Source organism: Pelobates fuscus, chromosome 10, assembly GCF_036172605.1.
Source record: "Pelobates fuscus isolate aPelFus1 chromosome 10, aPelFus1.pri, whole genome shotgun sequence".
In the NCBI taxonomy this organism is placed as follows: Eukaryota; Metazoa; Chordata; class Amphibia; order Anura; family Pelobatidae; genus Pelobates; species Pelobates fuscus.
In genome coordinates, this window is record NC_086326.1 from 34,752,192 (window position 1) to 34,771,023 (window position 18,832).

At 40.4% G+C, this 18,832-nt stretch overlaps 1 protein-coding gene across 4 annotated transcripts in view; it reads left to right on the forward strand.

Moving 5' to 3' along the window:
- The window catches only part of ADD3 (adducin 3), a 105,544-nt gene that overhangs the window by 73,895 nt on the left and 12,817 nt on the right, over window positions 1-18,832 (forward strand). For 3 of the 4 annotated variants that reach the window (XM_063434358.1, XM_063434361.1, XM_063434359.1), the window contains 8 exons: window positions 1,169-1,386; window positions 10,434-10,572; window positions 12,295-12,345; window positions 12,870-13,021; window positions 14,499-14,579; window positions 14,843-14,992; window positions 16,599-16,742; window positions 17,011-17,109. In XM_063434358.1, the coding sequence (XP_063290428.1) occupies window positions 1,192-1,386; window positions 10,434-10,572; window positions 12,295-12,345; window positions 12,870-13,021; window positions 14,499-14,579; window positions 14,843-14,992; window positions 16,599-16,742; window positions 17,011-17,109 (1,011 nt within the window). In that variant the 5' untranslated portion in view covers window positions 1,169-1,191. The remainder of the gene's footprint in view (window positions 1-1,168; window positions 1,387-10,433; window positions 10,573-12,294; window positions 12,346-12,869; window positions 13,022-14,498; window positions 14,580-14,842; window positions 14,993-16,598; window positions 16,743-17,010; window positions 17,110-18,832) is intronic. The other variant, XM_063434360.1, reaches the window with a different exon arrangement.

Consider the following 18,832-nt stretch of genomic DNA (forward strand, 5'->3'; position numbering starts at 1 on the left):
CTTTATGTATAAAAGGCAGTTCTGGGGTAAAATTCTAAAAGTGGAGCAGTCACCATGGAAACTGGTTAAATACACTCTAAGTGAATTTGATTAAATTTTACACTTTATTTCTGTGGCTCCTCAGGAAATAAAAATAAAATTTTTATAAAATTCTGTTGCAAATATTCACTTATTACAGTGTAATTGTATTGTTGACTCTGAAATACAATTTTAGTAATTCTAAAATTAAAAGTAACCAATTTTCTGGGCTGGTTTTAAGCAAACTGTTGGGGTCCTGCAATCCTTATGCTGCAGATCACATTCCAATCATACATTAAAATTATGATGAGTTAATATTGGTATTTATATAGCGCCAACTTATTCCGCAGTACTTTAAAATATTGTAAAAGGGGGGAATTTAATTGAAACAATTAGAAAATGTTACAATAAGTAGAAGATGATTCTGCTCCAATGAGCTTTTACAGTCTAGAGTTAACGTTCATTGCATCTCTGGTGTCCATTGTTGAGGTTGCTGCACTGGCCAGTATGGGTAATGTCTGTGATGTTTACATTGTGTGTTGGTCAGACTGTCTGTTTCTGTGAAAGTCAGTCGATGCTTCTTGTCTGTTAATCCCGCGTCTTTGCTTTGCCACGTGACCCTCTCCAGTTTCAAAACAAATCTCGTCCAGTGGCTGGGTGTGGGAGGGGGCAATGCCATCTGTTCTCCTTCGGGGGCCCACAGGACGAATTCTGCTGCTGCCAGAAGTAATCTTCCCTTGGAGATGAGATCCAACCCACATCTTGTACCACGCTCTGTATGTGTTATCTAGTGCTGTGGGTACCATGATCTGTGCACTGTTGAGGACCTTGGTCTTCAAGGCTTATGGACAGCTGGGGTCCATGGACTTGTAGCTGCAAGTGTTCGGACTGTAGACCTGTTGGAGTTTAATAAGTGTTTTATTATATTTAAAAATAAAGTTTTCAGTGAGGAACAAAAATCTTCAGAATTCCTTTAAGGCTGCTGATGGTACATAATGTTAATTAACACTGTAAGCTTTGTAAACATGGCAATACATCACACAAATGAAAACTATTACAATGCAAAGGTCCTGTTGAAATAATATGAGGGAGTGAGAATGTGTTCCTTTCAGCTTGTAAAAAAAAAATGTTTTTCTCTGCTCCTATCCAGGTAAGGCCTGCTGTGACAGAAGGATGAGTGCTGCCACCGGTCAGGGGGTGATTACAGCCCCTCCCCCTCCCAGCATGCCACACAAAGAGCGCTATTTTGACCGTATTGATGAGAACGATCCAGGATATCTCAGAGAGAGGAACATGTCACCAGACCTGCGGCAGGATTTCAACATGATGGAACAGAAGAAGAGGGTGACCCAGATTTTAAAAAGCCCGGTAAGATTTGTAAAAAAATTTTTTACATATGGCTGTCCCCTTGCCTCTTTATTTTTTCTTTTTTTTTTTTTTTTATATATCCAAGTAGTGTTCTGGACACCCACCTGTTGTCATGCAGAACATATTTTCCCCTCTCTATTTATCATTCCCTTACTCTACAGAGTCTGTCTACTTCACTCCCCAACTGCTGTATATTGCTCTGCGGAGCCTGTCCACTCCACTCTCCATCTGCTATATATGTTGCTCTGCAGAGCCTGTCCCATCCGACACACATTCACTGTACTGGTGCTCTGCTGAGCCTGCCCCTCAAGCCCCCATTCATTATACATTTGCTCTGCGAAGCCTGCCCCTCCAGCTTCCATAGACTGCACTGTTTTGTAGACCATGCACCACTATATTTCAGTGTGAAGAATTAGGACTGCACTATGAATTCAGAGCATTGCTGATTCACAACACAAAGGCTTTAGGTTTTCAATCAGTAAATACTTCACAGCTCTTGGGACCTGTTGTAAGTGATGTGTTCTATCCTGTATCGAGATGTCATGTTGTATATTACGGTTTTTTTTTTTTTTTCTCATTTTACTTTTTTATTTTGTAAACATTGCTGTTTTACAAACCCTTTGTACAGATGTCTTTCTCAGACTAGCTTGTGAGACTGGATACATTCTTCCAGGACAATGAAATGGAATACAATATATCCAGTGTAAATTCATTTCTCGAATGCCGCTGTCATGAACTTTACCTTCCCTTTGCTTGTCGGATGTCAGGAATTTTTATTTTGATTTAGGTCGTTGGTCAATACGTTTCTTTTCATTTCGTTTCATCGTACATGGGACAACATACGTTCTGTTCCTCCCTCTCGCACTTTCTGGAATCCTGGCTTTCTCTCTAAAGAGGTGCAGTCGGGTGCTCCCCTTTGGCTCAGTGGAGAAAAAGTCCCTTCTTTTCAGAGACCCTCTGCTACTGCTGCTTTGGCAAAGTCTGAAGGGCTTTGAAATTCTTTCTGTTCTCCAATCAGCTACAGATCGCTTCATTAGACAATCACAAGAGTGGCCGCTCAATGGGATGCCGAGGGAAGGTGGGGGGGAATGGGAGCAGGCGTACAGGGCATTTGGGATGAGTTTGGGGCTTTTTAACTCTTAACATGCTCTGCACTGTAATCTTAGTAATGCACACAGTCCACTATAAAAACCAGTGTAACAATCACTAAATATAAGATTTATTTAATCTACCTTCTACAAAATAATATGACTTTCTAACCTTGCTTATCACTCCTTAAGCCATGTTTCGTTGTTATTATACTCATTATTCACAATAGATACCTACGGTTACTGTGAGATGGAGTCTGACAATAAATTTAGGTCTTTTAGTCAAATGATGGACATATCTTTAACCCCTTAAGGACACATGACGTGTCTGACATGTCATGATTCCCTTTTATTCCAGAAGTTTGGTCCTTAAGGGGTTAAATTAAATCTGCCACCTAAACTTAAAAAAACAAAAACAAACAACCTCTTCCTTTTAATGACACATTCCCACTTACATTATCTCTAGTGCATAGAACATCTTCCCAGCATGCGCGTCTCTTCTCTTTAGATGTACGTTGTTTTCTCCTTAAGCCTTTGTTAACTTAACTGTAGTTTATTGGTTGTTGACTGGTGCAAAACTCTGAGAGGAGGTAGGTTGGATGAAAATCTTAAATGGCCCTGATAATATATATATTTTTTGATGGTATGTAGAACCTTTTGCAAAAACATATTGAAAAGCTGAGCGGTATGTGAATTGCATACATTAATACAGACTCCTATTTAGTGATTAAAAATAATCGGATAAACATGTCATCATTCGTTTTTGGGTTTTTTTTATCTCTCGCAAACTTTCAAAATATTTTTTTGCCCCAGGATGAGCATTGCTCTGGAATAAGATCTTTGCAGGTATTGAAATAATGTGGGTATTGCATTAAAATGTCATCAAAACTCTTGTTGCAATGCCTGGGAAATGCAGTTTGACTCTGGGGAATAAGTGTAACCGATATCCGACTGGCAGGGAGGAGGGATGGTAAGGGGCCGGCGTCGCACTCAACTCTTGTTGCAGTTGTCTGATCTTTCTTTGCTGTCATTACGCGTCCTTGATGGTTGCTGCAAGCCATTCAAATGGTTAAACTTGCAGGTAAAGGATGCTATAGTATATTATACTATACTTTGTAACAGTCTTCGAAATGTGTGTTACCATGATCACCAGATACATGGTAGGTTTAAATGGGCTTTTATTCCACCAAATCCACTTAGTGCAACATTACAAATCACACATGGGTCTAAATTGGGATTGATGTAACTTCAGCGTGGGTTAAAACATTGTGTTTCTGTGATTTGTACGAATCGTCATTTTGTACCATACCGTGGGATAGTGTAAGCATTTGGAATTTGGAAGAGTCTCTCTGGATATAGCTGTGTCTATCAAATGTATTCTAAAATCTGTAAGACTTTAACAGGGGGTGGAAATGATCGATTTAACAGACACATAGTGGATAGTTGAATCGACTATCCAATGGAGTTGGTATTGTAGAACGCCATAGGGGTATTCATAACGTTTTTCTGTGATCTGATTGACTCTCATTTCCGAGACATGAATAAAATCTTTGAATGCATTGTTTGACAAATATAGCCTGAGCTTTTCAGAGGAATGGTTGGATCTAAATACAACATATTTGCAATGAAATGCCAGAGTATTTGAAAGCGCTTTAAATTAAACTAGTAATGGTACTTGGTGTAGTTTGAGTGCCTCTTCTCTACGTTAAACCTTTATAAAATTATTTTGATTTTGCTTGTGGGACTCCGTCTTATGGCTTTGGATGAAGTAATAGAATGGGTTGCTGGATACTAATAGTATGAGTCGAAATGGAGTGCCCACTGAACACACAATATCTTCTCTTTTCAAGCTGATTCGTCTTGCAGCAATCAAGAAGATAGGCAAGTGGAGGTAGATCTCATGGAGCTGATTTTGCTGAAGTCCGAGAAGACACAGCACATATTGTGCAGCTACATCCTAACTACTGTGACTTGGATCTGGGCCCCGCTCGCCTTCTCAAAGGATGTGCTAATGAGTTTGGCCCAGCTTTTTCGAACGTACTGAACTGTTCTCCAAACACAGATGCCTTTTCTGATCAGCTGCCACTAGCCATTATAAGACCTTGTCTAAAAAAATCCTTTGTTCCCAAATCTCCTCCTGGAGGCGGAATTTTTCAAATGGATGCAAGGCATTTGGGACAGCACCTGTAAACACCACCGTTAAAGGGACAGTATAGTCACAAAAACAACTTTAACTTACGGAAACTGTTTTTCAGTGTAGGGCATGCCTCTGAGGTCCTACTCCTCAATTCTCTGCCATTTAGGAGTTAAATCACTTTTGTTGCTGTAGCCCTAGCCATACTTCCCCTGGCTGTGACTGACACAGCCTGAATGAAAGTAAGATTTAACCTGCTTTTAAAAGTTTTTATCTCTTACTCTGCAAATTGAACTTTAATTACATGCAGGAGAGTCCTGCATGGTCTAGCAATCTATTAACAGAGCAAAAGATAAAAACAAAATCTGAATTAAACAAAATTTGCACACAAAAAAAGTGTAAACCTGAAATTACTCTTTACAGGAAGTGTTAAGGAAGGCTGTCTAAGTCACATGCAGGAAGGTGTGGCTAGGGCTGCATAAACCGTGATTTAACTCCTAAATGGCAGATAACTGAGAAGTGGGATGAGGGCATAATAAGATAGGCCATGACCTATACAGCAAAACAGTTTCATTAAGCTAAAGTTCCTTTGGTGACTATAGTGTCACTTTAAAGTTTGATTTCAGAAAATTGTACAGAAACCATTGTGGAATGTGTTCAGTGTGGTGTTTGACTATTTATTCCTAATACACCTTGACTTGTCTGAAGCACTTAACACTATAGACCAGGGATCGGCAACCTTCGGCACCCCCAGATGTTGTGGATTAAAATTCCCTTGATGCTTTGTCAGCATTATGACTGTAAGAGCATTATGTGAGATGTGGTCCAAAACATCTGTAGTGCCAAAGGTTGCCTACCCCTGCTACAGAGCAGAGAGAACTACACTGGAAAAAGTTGCAGAGATTTCTGTTGGTTTTCATCTGTACAGAATCCACTAGATTTATGTTCCTGTCTTTTCATGATGGATAATTAACAAGTGCTAACCTTGTGTTTTCATTGTGTGAGCCATACAATTTTTTTGCACCTTCACTGAATCATGCAGGAAGCTTTAAAGGGACACTATACACACGGCATTGTTTTCGTTGCAGGTTTTAAATGCCTCCAGTTGCTGTCACTGAGAAGCCACTAGAAGCACTTCCAACAAAACAGCAGAGTAAAATTCTATTAAAATCAGGTGGACTTATAGAGACCATCTGGTTGGCACAGTGCAGCATTTTGCGCGCATGCTCCCTTGTCTCCCAGTGCTTTCCTGTGTGGAAAAACATTGGATTGGCTGAGATCATTAATCTTGATAATCTCAGCCAAGTTGGCGGGACAGGAGCGCAGAGACCGGCACTGCGTGGGAGAACAGGTGACTAGTGTTTCTTTAAATATACAGGAGACAAAGTATGCGGTGGTTATATCTGGAATGTTAATACCACACACCAAGTGGCATCTTAGATGCAAACTACCTACAAAACGATCCCATCATCCTGGTGCCATTATTATTTTAACACGTTATGTCAGCCTTGTGATTTGTATGCAAATCCTGGTTTTCTCTGACATGCCTGACATGTCTTTGGCTTTGAAAGAGTTAAAATAGAATGTCCTGTCATTTGGAGAAAAAAAACTACAGGAATGTATAGCCCTAGCAGCACACAATAAGCAGGAAAGTTCGTATTGACATTGTCTTTCATGACTTCATTCTGATATGACTGCATATCATATATCTGATCACTAAAGGGTTAAAAAGCAATTCTCCCTCAGTCAATCCCAGCTAGGACTTCCAGCACCTTGTGTGATTATGTAGCGCACTCTGGTGGCTAAACAACATTACTGTACCATATTTATCAGCTCACCTAATATTTAAAATCGCAGGCCGTGTTCCTGCAGCCGACTGCCCAGTTGTATTTCATTAAATGCACAGACAGGTTTAGGCAAAGTATATCAGCAACTTAAAAGGGGGGGGGTTGGGGAGATTTCAAAGATTTCCTGTGCTGCTGTGTTGCATCATGAAACCTTGTTTTAGCTAAAACACATAATGGCCATAAAAAAAAAAAAAAAATCTTCTAAAAACCTGAGTAACTGCAGACAATTGATATATTTTTTTTTTTTTTTTTTCAATTGTCACTTGTTCACTTTTCATCCAGTTGCTTACAACAGTATCATTTTACACATCTCCCTCATTCTTTGCATATAGATGAAGGGGTCGTAAATGGGCAAATCAGACCGTTTAGACTTCGGAACTGAATGGGTTATTGCCAAGTGGTAATCTGTATGTGCAATCGTTCCTTTTATGGGAGGGGGGGGGGCGAGGCATTTGTGGTTGAAAAGAGAAATAGTCGGGAATAAGACTGCAGATGTTAGAAGTTAGGGATACGGACGCAAACTGATCACAAAGACAAGGAGACCTGGTGAGACAGCAGGAGATTGAGAGAGATTACTCCAAGAGATAGTGAGACTTCAGCGATGTAGGAGTTACTGGTGATGTTAATTAAAATACAGTATGGCCTGGACATTGCTTAGTCGCACATATAGGCCGCCTCTTCCTCATTTAAAAAGTAAACTAACACAAGGTGCACAGTGACCAATATTCTCCCCCAGTCCTGATTTTGACATTTGATGATGATTTATGTCCTATGAAACCCAATCTAGCAGAGTTTGTGAATTATGTAGTTGTTTGGTATAAGTAGTTTCATTCACGGAAAAATAGCTTGTAAAAGTAGAGTGTAGGAGCTTGTTTTTGCAATGCGATTCTTCAAAGTCTAATTTTGAGTATTTATAGGGCAGAAATCATGCGCAACATTGAGTCTCTCTGACACATACCACTTATCGGTTGGATATTTGACTTCAGATGTCAGCCCTGGTGTGTATAAATAGGGAGTTATAAAAGAGGTAATTTGCAGACATTTGGAAGGAAGATGAGTTAAATTGCCCAGCTGGGAATCTTCCAATCCTCCCCCAGCAATGTCATGTACAAACAAATCCGACGTGTTGAGTGCTTTGTACAACTCCTACTCTTCACTGACCAATTCTCTGTTAATTAGCAGATTTGGTGCCCCCAGGCTTAGAATTGGAACAGAACTAAAAATATAAATGTCTGTAGCAAACACTTATTAACACAACCCAGCAATGAGATCTCCTGGCACCTGGAGCTAATTAAAGGGAATGGCAGATCAAGGTTGGCGCGGGATGGGTGGGGTGATGTAGCAGAATGTTGTACATTGCTATTATTCACAAATCTATAGAAAGGTTTCCAAATCCAAACATGATATATTGTAAAACATCCCTGGGCAGGTTCGGGGTGAAAGCCTTGGGGTTTGTTTGTTTTCTGTTGCACTCCTTACTTTATTTCCGTGTGTAGTTGGAAAAGTATTAACTCTTCAAATATTCATAAATTCAATAATAAAAACAAAGTGCTATAAATATGCCTTAATATTTCAGTTTGGAAAAAATGTTTGCTGACATTTAACCAACTAATAATTACTTGGTGCACCACATTATAAATCTAAAATTGAACATGTCTAATAAGTTATGATGCGAACCCACTTATCCTGTTATGGACATTAAGTATGGCACACCTACCAACTGCCCTACTTCAGGAGGAGGAGTCCCTATTCTTAATGGACATTCTATCCGCAACATGTAGGTTTCGACATGAACAACATAGCTTAATATCCGTAATATTTGCCAGCATTAGATATACCTAAAATGGTTATTTAGAATGTAAAGTTTGTCTTGTGCTGAATGGTTTTTATTACAGAATTAATATGTCATTATTGAAGTTATCCCCAGTAACCCTACAAAAGTCACATCCTGTAAAAGTCTCCTTTTGCCATTTCAAACGTTGGGCGTTATGAAGATTATATGTGAATGGTTTTATTCTGTCTTGCACAAGCTGCTCAGGCCTCATTTTGCTGCTGTCAAATTATAAGGTTGACATAACCTGTAATAAAAATGAAACCAATTAAAGCATGTTTATAATTAACATTATTGTGCATGGCCAGGAGCTGGAGCAAGTAGATGTATCATTCAAGAAAGTATCCAGTTCTGTTTTCTCTCTGTTTTTATACAGGTTTGTGCCCATTTTCCAGGGCTGTGGATATATATAGGATTCCTTGGTGATATCCCACGTCCCCCCAATCCCCTTTAGAGTTTGAGGGTGGGTAATGTCACTGAGCTCTCCTATTGAGTTTTATTTAAGCATTCATATCACTCAAGTAGACCACCTCTGCTCTGAATATATGGCTGCAGTGCATGATACAGGAAGTGACATGATTGATCTGGTTGACCTGCAGTGCGTATACAGGAAGTGAATTGATCTAGCAACTTTCCTGTATTCTGAACACGTTGGTGCAGTGCGTATACAGGAAGTGACATCATTGATCTGGCAGACTTCCTGTATACTGAACTCATGGCTGCAGTGCGTATACAGGAAGTTATGGTATTGATCTGGTAGATTTCCTGTATACTGAGCATATAACTGCAGTACGTATACAGGAAGTGACATCATTGATTTGGCAGACTTCCTGTATACTGAACTCATGGCTGCAGTGCGTATACAGGAAGTGATGGTATTGATCTGGTAGATTTCCTGTATACTGAGCATATAACTGCAGTACGTATACAGGAAGTGACATCATTGATCTGGCAGACTTCCTGTATACTGAGCATATGGCTGCAGTGCGTATACAGGAAGTGACATAATTGATCTGGCAGACTTCCTGTATACTGAACTCATGGCTGCAGTGCATATACAGGAAGTGATGGTATTGATCTGGTAGATTTCCTGTATACTGAGCATATAACTGCAGTACGTATACAGGAAGTGACATAATTGATCTGGCAGACTTCCTGTATACTGAACTCATGGCTGCAGTGCGTATACAGGAAGTGATTGTATTGATCTGGTAGATTTCCTGTATACTGAGCATATAACTGCAGTACGTATACAGGAAGTGACATCATTGATCTGGCAAACTTCCTGTATACTGAGCATATGGCTGCAGTGCGTATACAGGAAGTGACATCATTGATTTGGCAGACTTCCTGTATACTGAACTCATGGCTGCAGTGCGTATACAGGAAGTGATGGTATTGATCTGGTAGATTTCCTGTATACTGAGCATATAACTGCAGTACGTATACAGGAAGTGACATCATTGATCTGGCAGACTTCCTGTATACTGAACTCATGGCTGCAGTGCATATACAGGAAGTGATGGTATTGATCTGGTAGATTTCCTGTATACTGAGCATATAACTGCAGTACGTATACAGGAAGTGACATCATTGATCTGGCAGACTTCCTGTATACTGAGCATATGGCTGCAGTGCGTATACAGGAAGTGACATAATTGATCTGGCAGACTTCCTGTATACTGAACTCATGGCTGCAGTGCGTATACAGGAAGTGATTGTATTGATCTGGTAGATTTCCTGTATACTGAGCATATAACTGCAGTACGTATACAGGAAGTGACATCATTGATCTGGCAAACTTCCTGTATACTGAGCATATGGCTGCAGTGCGTATACAGGAAGTGACATCATTGATCTGGCAAACTTCCTATATACTGAACTCATGGCTACAGTGCGTATACAGGAAGTGACATCATTGGTCTGTTAGACTTCTTTTATGCTGAACTGATTGCTACAGTGTGTAGACAGATAGTATAGGTGACAGTGACACAGCTATCAAGCCTTGCTTCACACAACATTCAGGGAATGAAATACCAGATCCTAAAGGAGGGTCAACGTCTTCATGTCCACTTTGTCAGTGCATGCTCTTATTACATTCAAGAATGTTATTTATTACATGTCTCTTCCTGTCTCTTGCATGCCAGGCTTTCCGTGATGATCTAGAGAGCCTCATTGATGACCAGATGCAGAAAGGAAATAATCCTGCAGGGTTATTGGCGCTACAGCAGATCTCCGATTACATCACAGCAAGCTCCTTTGCAGGTTTTTCTTCCTCCTCGCTTAGTAAGTCCGCACCTTTCACTGTAATCCATTCCTGAGAGAGATGTATTATATATATATTTTTTATTATTTAAAAACATGCATATTGTGAAACCTTACATTGTGTGGGATTGCATGCCGGTGAGTTTTGGCAAATACGTGACTTGATGTGTGGGTTTATGGCCCATTGTCACAAGTTAGGTGGAGGTAGATACAACGTGAGCATTTTCAAATTCCACATTTATTGGCCATTTTACTTTGCAATCCCTTCCATATATTCATACTCCAAGCAGAGCATGCACTGCTAATCTAGCACTGAATTAGTTAAACGGATATCAAGCAGCAGACTAAAATAATGAATCTTGCTGCAGGAAGTTGCCCTCAAGATCGACTTGCGTCCATCCCCATCCAATTTACTTGGATCTGGCCTGGCATCCTGTTTGTAGAAAGTGGTGTTTTGGCTGCACCATTTTGGTTGCTCAGATGAGGAGGGAGGTAGATCTTATAAATCGGTATAAATCGATACTGTCGTGTGTTACTGGAGTGATCGGAAAAGGAAAGTCAAAGATAAAGAAATGTTCTTAATTGTTACTTAACTATAATTTGTGAAAGTGACCTAAATTTAAGCCGTTCTAATAGCCCACATTCCAGACAGGCTAACCCCCTGCTAGCTCGCTCTGTTTCTAACTGTGGCTGTAGGAATCCTAAGCCTTTGTGATTTCTAAGCCACCGGGATGTTAGCTAGATGTCCTCGTGTGTTTGGCAACTCTCCTTGTCCAGGCGGGTGATGTATCTACGCTCTGCAGGATGTCTCGCAAAATCATCAGCGGTAGAAACATGCACTTTGAACTACCTGCTAATCCTGTGTGTCTTGGTTTTATTTTGAATCAGTTTGCAGAGTGATTATTTTATTTATTTATTTTATTTATTTTATGCATAGACATATGCCATAAATATACACGGTTTCTTTTAATGATATTTTGAACAAGGAAAAAAAAAAACGAAAATTAGGTTTAACTGCTACCACAATATTGTGTAATGACGTTCGCTCCTTGCTTAGGTTATGGTATCTCCCTAGTATTTATCAAACCCTCTACTCTAGCAACTTCACTAAGAGAATTCCCTTGTCCGTACAAAACTGTCCTTCAAGGACACCCCAGGCATTAATAAACCTTTTCTTTTATTAGGTAATGCAATAAAATTACCGGTATCCAAAAAGAATAACATTTCAATCGTAAAATAAATCCTTACATGGTTTTTTGGTATTCAGGCGTTTGCTCTAACTCTGCAGCTTCTGCAGTGAGTCGTACCAAACCAGGAAGGAACTCAGCCCTTTTCTTGTCCCTGGAATATTTTTTTTTTATGCTTTTAAAAGGGCACAAAGGATAGGGCTCTGTCTGGAATGGTAGTTTCTTGCAAAAATATAATCATCGCTACCCAAATAATATCAGGCAAGAAACAGTGCGATTTGCCCTCTCTGAGTAAGGCGTGTATACATATCTTCACAGTAGGTATTTGATGATTAACCTGTTATTCCTTAGGACCGGCTCCTATTTCACAGAACCTGTTTCCTAATATTGTTTTAATACCTTTCCCATTATACATGCAATTTGAACCTACAGAAATGTACATAAAACACATAGAACTATGTACAAAATGCTGTGTCAAAATCTTGCTCACAGACACTACATTATCATTACATTATAAAGGTTTTTTTTAAATGTCATGTATACATTTTTCTTTAAGGGTCCCCACACACCTCTATGCGTACAGATTCAATTAAGCAAATGACGTCAAGTGAGTAGTAGTCTGTCCCATGCTGAAGTTGGTGCTGCTTGTCTGCAATAAGTTGGGTTTTTAAATTCCATTTAATTGATTTTTATTTTATTATTTCTTAAAGCAGGAGAATAAGCACCATAACCACTACCGCCTGTTGTAAGAGTTTGAGTCCCTCAATTCTGTCAAACCGTTTGGCTCAGCTAATCAAAGCTGCTCAAATTTAATTAGCATGGTCAATTTTGTAAAAAGTAGAATTACTGCAGGCTGAGCCAGAGGTGCCTTGGTTTGATAGCGGCTACCAGATGGAGTTCAGAGCCTCCTAGAAGATTATCACTACAACAGGCTATAGTGGTTATGGTGCTTAAATGCCCCTTTAATGTTTTTTTCCTCCGATTGACCATTTTATAGCTTTGCACTGTTGCCTTCTCTCCAGCGCTCAAAAGGTTAATTGTGTTGCTGCTAAAATGTCCAGCAATGTGCGTATTGGCATCTTGGCTCAGATGTATATTTTTCTGGTTAAATAGTTTGATATTTTTAATTAGGCTTGGGAATGGTGACCCCCATTAATGACATCCAAGCCTCGGCGGAGGCTGCAATGATGAAAGGGGAGAGACTGACTCGCTGCAAGCTGGCCAGCATGTACCGGTTGGCTGATCTGTTTGGCTGGGCACACATGGCCAATGCCTACATAACAGTAAGCGGTTTCCTTTCTTCTCACTTTATGCTTTGTAGTGAAAAAGTTCCAATGTGTTCTGCAGTTCTGTGCAATGGATAAAAACAAAACATGAAATTAAATTAGAAGAGCAGCATTTATTAACAAATGGGTTGAGACTCAAAAAGGAGTACTCCAGTGTTTGGATCAGGGGCATCCCAGTCCATTTCTTACAATAAAGCTGTTACCGTAGCAGCACTGTCTGCAGTGAAGAATTGCAGATTTTAGTTAAATGTGGTATTACAGCTGAAAGATGACCAACTTGTGTAACTAAGCCTGCAGAATGGGCGATCATAGAAACGCTGTGTACGGAACTTGGGTCCTTGATCAAAAAAATGTAAAAAAAAACTATCTAGAAGTAAGGTATTGGAAATGCAGCATATTATCCAAGACAATCAAAGTTCAATGTATCTGAAAGGGATGTGTACGGTAGCTGCAGATAAATGAAACGTGAGCAAACCGTGAGAGGGTAAACAAAGGAATCCAAATCCAAAGCTGATTTGTAATGTGAAATAAACATTTACATTAATAGAGAATAAATGTATCGATTGCTTAGTAGCATACGAACCTGGCAGGGGGACAATCTGCCCTTGGGGACAGGCAGCAGTAGGTGCACAGGGCCCCGGGGATAAAAGCCTAAAGAAAAATTAATGTGAGTGTGTGAATGGGAGTCTCTCTATGTGAATTTGAGTATACGAATATCAGCGTATGCATAGGAATATGGCCAGGTGCGGGGGTTGCCAACTAACATTTCTGGGTGCCTACATCCATGGGTACCTACGTATGCCTCTGCTATTGCGTTACCTTTTATTTTAACCCATTAATGACAATGGACAAGCCTAAACATCGCATTAAGTTGACAGCATTGCTGATATGCTCTTCATGATCAGCATAGAAAGGGCTGTGTAATACCGCACACCCAAGGTGCTTTTTAAAAGGGAATCCCTTGTCAAGAAACTGTCAGCAGACAGAGTGGTGTCCACTCTCAGAGCCTCCCTGTCACTCACAGCAACTTTGAGGTTAGGCTACATACTGCCCCCAGTGGCCACATCTGACATACAAAATCAATGGGATTAACTCACTTATTGGTGCTTTACAGTTGTATCATATATCAGGCATCTTGTGTATTTGACAATATTTTGTGTGTGTGTGTATGAGACACAGTCTGTGGGCAACCCTGTTCCCGTTAAGTTAGAGTATATTCCTGAACAAATTGCCTGTAATGGACAAGGTTATTACAATCTAAATTGTTTAGAATCAGACCAAAATAAACAAATTAGAAAATATTCTGTTCGCTGGAATTTTAACTTGGCTCTTTTTTTCCCTGAATATTTAAAGGTAATTTGAGTGACTAACCCTGCTTCTATTGAGGGTTCGCAATAACATTTATTAAATCATTTGTCTGATGTAATGTAGGGGACATTTTGATTCCTTACCCTTTTCCTGATATTACACACAGGTCCGAGTGAGCAAAGAACAAGATCACATTTTGATAGTTCCCAGGGGCCTCTCCTTCTCTGAAGTGTCAGCCGCCAACTTGGTACGTACAACTTTTTCAAATGTATTTGTTTGTTTATTTTTTATTTTCTGACCTAGTTGACTATCCAGGAAAAGACAGACTGACAATCCATGAACTTCGTGTACAGAGTGATTAACAATTCTTCGCAAATTAAAAATCTGTGCAAGGCTTGCTTGCCTCCCCTCGAAGATGTGTTTAAAACTTGTATGGTTTTACAGTACTGTAGCATGTTTGATAGCATTAAATACATTGCATTATGTCTTATTGGATGCTTGATGCTGCAGGTGAAGCTTAATATAATCGGTGAGGTGGTGGATCAGGGAACCACGAATCTTCGAGTCGACCCATCGGGATTCAGCCCGCATGCTGCCATTTACTCCACACGTCCTGATGTGCGATGCGTTATCCACATCCATACCCCCGCCACAGCTGCCGTGAGTAACAATTCCTTAAATATTGTTAGTTATCATGCGATCAATAGATAAACGGACAGTCACTTCTCTGGAAATGATATCATAGAATAACACATTGCAAATAACCTATAGCTCGTGTTAAACCTTTTAACCCCTTAAGGACACACGACGTATGACATGTCATGATTCCCTTTTATTCCAGACCTTTGGTCCTTAAGGGGTTAATGCAATGCTCCATATTATTTTAAATGTATGTTAGAATGAAACAATTTACATCAATCCGGTTCAGTTCTAGCAGAGCCAGGGAATGCATTGCATTATGGGAGACCAAAGTGATTTGAAAGTTCTATTTGTCACTTTCTAGAAAATATATCTGGTCTAACCACTGCCCCCTCACATGGATTATTATTCACTGAAATATTTCAAAAGAAATGGGATGGCACATACCTGAGAAAATGCAACCACTAGTTTAGGAGGGCAGCGGACCCAAAGGTTAAAATACAACCTTCCTACGTTTTGTCTTTCTCAAGGGAGGGTCAAACGGATAGCATGATACAATTGTTTTTTGTTTTATAGTTTGATGTAATAAAGATTAATTGTACAAGTGTTGTAAGGTGTACACACTCACGCAGAACCATATTTATCTCCCTGTCCCATTTAGGGCTTGAGAAAGACACTACACGTATTGTAACGTTACCTTTTACTTTTTTGGCTGAATAAACCATATAACATTGCAGATTGCTGCAAATTTTCTCCTTTGTCCTCTGTTTAGGTGTAAATTAGCACTTTTGCACAAGTTTGTGTTGGCTTGTTACACTTTTAAAGAAAATAAATGTATAAGTATTCCTGTATACACCTGGTCACTAGTGCAAAACATGTCTACTTTGTACCTCATTTTTTTAAATGAAAATTTTAAGCAAGGATTAGATTTTTCTCTGGGTCCGCACCCAAATATAAAATTGTGTGAACACGTTTGCCAGCTTCTGAACCGGAATGTGGTTTTGTTTTTTTGGGTCTTTAAGATACATATACATTACACCCCCATAGACCAGGGATAGGGAACCTTTGGCCCTCCAGATGTTTTGGACTACATCTCCCATAATGCTCTTATAGCCATAATGATGACAAAGCATCAAGGGAGATGTAGTCCAAATCATCTGGAGGGCCGAAGGTTGCCAACCCCTGCCATAGACCCCTTGTTGTTTTAATTACCAGACAAATGACCTACACATTGCAAAACTGTGTATTGGAAACACATCTGGCAAACGAACATAATGGGCTACAGATACACGCACCCACTCAAACTAGCATTTATACATACACAAGCTATGAGAATTACACATACATACACACATACTCCCAGCCACACTGGAGAGAGATTTAATTCTTCTTGCTGCTTTGAGGGTCAGAGGTAACAGTGGGTTCTGTGTGTTTACCATTTCCACTTGAATAGCTCAGTATTAACTCTTTAGATTCCAGGACCCTTGCTCAGTCACTGATCGGATGTTTCAGACAGTTCCCACATGCTCTAGCAGCTAACACTAGTAACCTGCATTCTGTCTCTGGGGTTTACACTTTGCCAAGTTACTCCTTTTCAGCATTCAGTCCTGACTTTCTCTCACTCCAGGTCTCTTCCATGAAGTGTGGGGTACTTCCCATCTCTCAGGAGGCTCTACTGCTGGGAGACATTGCTTACTACAACTACCAGGGCTCCCTCGATGAGCTGGAGGAGAGGATCCAGCTGCAGAAAGTTCTTGGGCCAAGCTGCAAGGTGCCTTTCATTAAAATGCCAACTTTTATTACTCCTACAGAATACGAACTCATATGCTGCAGCTTATCTTCATTGTGTTTTGCCATTATAAGAAATGTCCGCTTTCTGAACGTGCACACAGCTACGCTGGAGCTGAATTAAACTTACTCAGTAACCTAAGCACATTACCCAGAATGGGAGATTAGATCATTGCTTAAACAAAGTTTGTGGGTTTTTTCTTGTTTGTTTTGTCTTTTCTCAATACCACCTGAATTTTATCTGTCCTCAGGTGCTGGTTCTTCGAAATCATGGAGTTCTGGCACTTGGCGAGACCGTGGAAGAAGCTTTTCATTACATCTTTAATGTACAGCTTGCATGTGAAATACAGGTATTATCCCCCGACCAGGGGCTGAAACAGCAGGGGTGGTGGGGGAGAAGGGTTTATTGTTTTATTTTTTTTATATATATTCTTTATTTTGCGCGCTGACAGAGTTTAAAATAACGTGAGTGGCCTGCGCAGAAGCCCATTTTGTGATGCCATGACAAGAGTATAAGTATGCCACTTAACTTCGTTGTTACAGTTTTGTGTAGTGGTTTGCATGACCTGCGCAGAGGCCTGGTTGAGATGTTTATTTTTGCATTAGCTGTCAGCATTTTCTTGTTATATATTGCCAGATATTGTATAAAAGTGTATAACACAAAAACCAAACTAAAATAGAATGAAACCAAGGAAATCAAAAAGTCTAAAAAAAAAAAAAAAAAGAAACACACGAGTGAGAGTTCATTTTCCAGATTCTGTCGTTTCTGTTTTTAGACGTCAAATTGTTCCCATGCGGTCCAGACTTTCCGGAACGTGTTAGTAGTATTTTGTACCTGAGCCGTCATTTTATCCATTAAGTAGTTGTCCCTAATTTTTGTCTTAACCAGGGTGAGTGGGGGTGTTTCTGGTTTTATCCAGTGTTGTGCTATCGCTCTTCGAGCGGCTAGGTAAAGCATATTTTCGAGTCTTTGGTCGTGCTTGTGGAGCCCGTCAGTGGGTCGTGAGAGGAGACATGCCCATGGGTCCAGTGCCAGTCGCCTCCCCAAAATTTGTGAGCACAAGTCCACTATGTACCCCCAATATTCCTGTATCTTAGGGCATTGCCACCACATGTGAATGTAGGTACCCTTCTCTCCGCACAGTCGCCAGCAGGTGTCTGTAGGACTCGGTTTCATATGAAATTGTTTCACCGGGGTGGTGTACCACCGGAGCATTATTTTGAAAGCTTGTTCCTGTAGTGTCGTGCAGATGGACACTTTTGCATTTGCCTCCCATATGTCCTGCCAGTCTGTCCCCTCCAATGTTTCCCCTAGGTCCGCTTCCCATCTATCCGTGTATGTTTGAGGTCCCCATGTGCCTGATTCTGTGCATATGTGATTATATAATTGTGAGATTAGTTTCGTTGGCATTTTTTCTTTTAGGCATATTTGTTCAAAAAAGGTTAGGGGTTTTGCCGTGGCCATTTTAACCGTCCTTGTTTGCGCAAAATCTCTTAGCTGCATGTATCGGAAGAAGTCGCAGGTTTGTAACGGGCAAGGGATTGTAGGTGTTCATATGAGACTAAGTGGTTATCGATGTTTAGGTGTGTATATCTCTGTAGGCCTGTTGCTTCTATGCCTTTGAAGTCTTGTGCCCTCATGCCTGGGGGGGAATGCTCTATTGCGTAGTACCGGTGTCATTGGTGAGGGGATGACTGCTATTTTGTATTTTTGTGAAAATTGGTCCCATATGCTAATGGGGTTGAGGATGGCCGGACACATGGTCCTCAGGAACCCTCTGTGTTCCTGTGGCGTCCAAATGTGAAACTGCGGGAGATCCGCATCTGTCAGTAGTGCTTCAATGTCTACCCATCTACGTTGTGCTATGGGGCAGTGCCAATGTGCTACCTGGGCCAACTGTGCTGCTACATAGTAGTGGTGGAGGTGCGGTAAGCCTAGACTCCCCCCCCTCCATTTTGGATTGTACAGTGTGGCTCTGGCTATCCTGGGCTTTTTCCTCTGCCATACAAACCCGTCCGCTGCACTCTGTATGTCTTTTAAATCGCTTTTGGTGACTCTAATTGGGAGCGCCT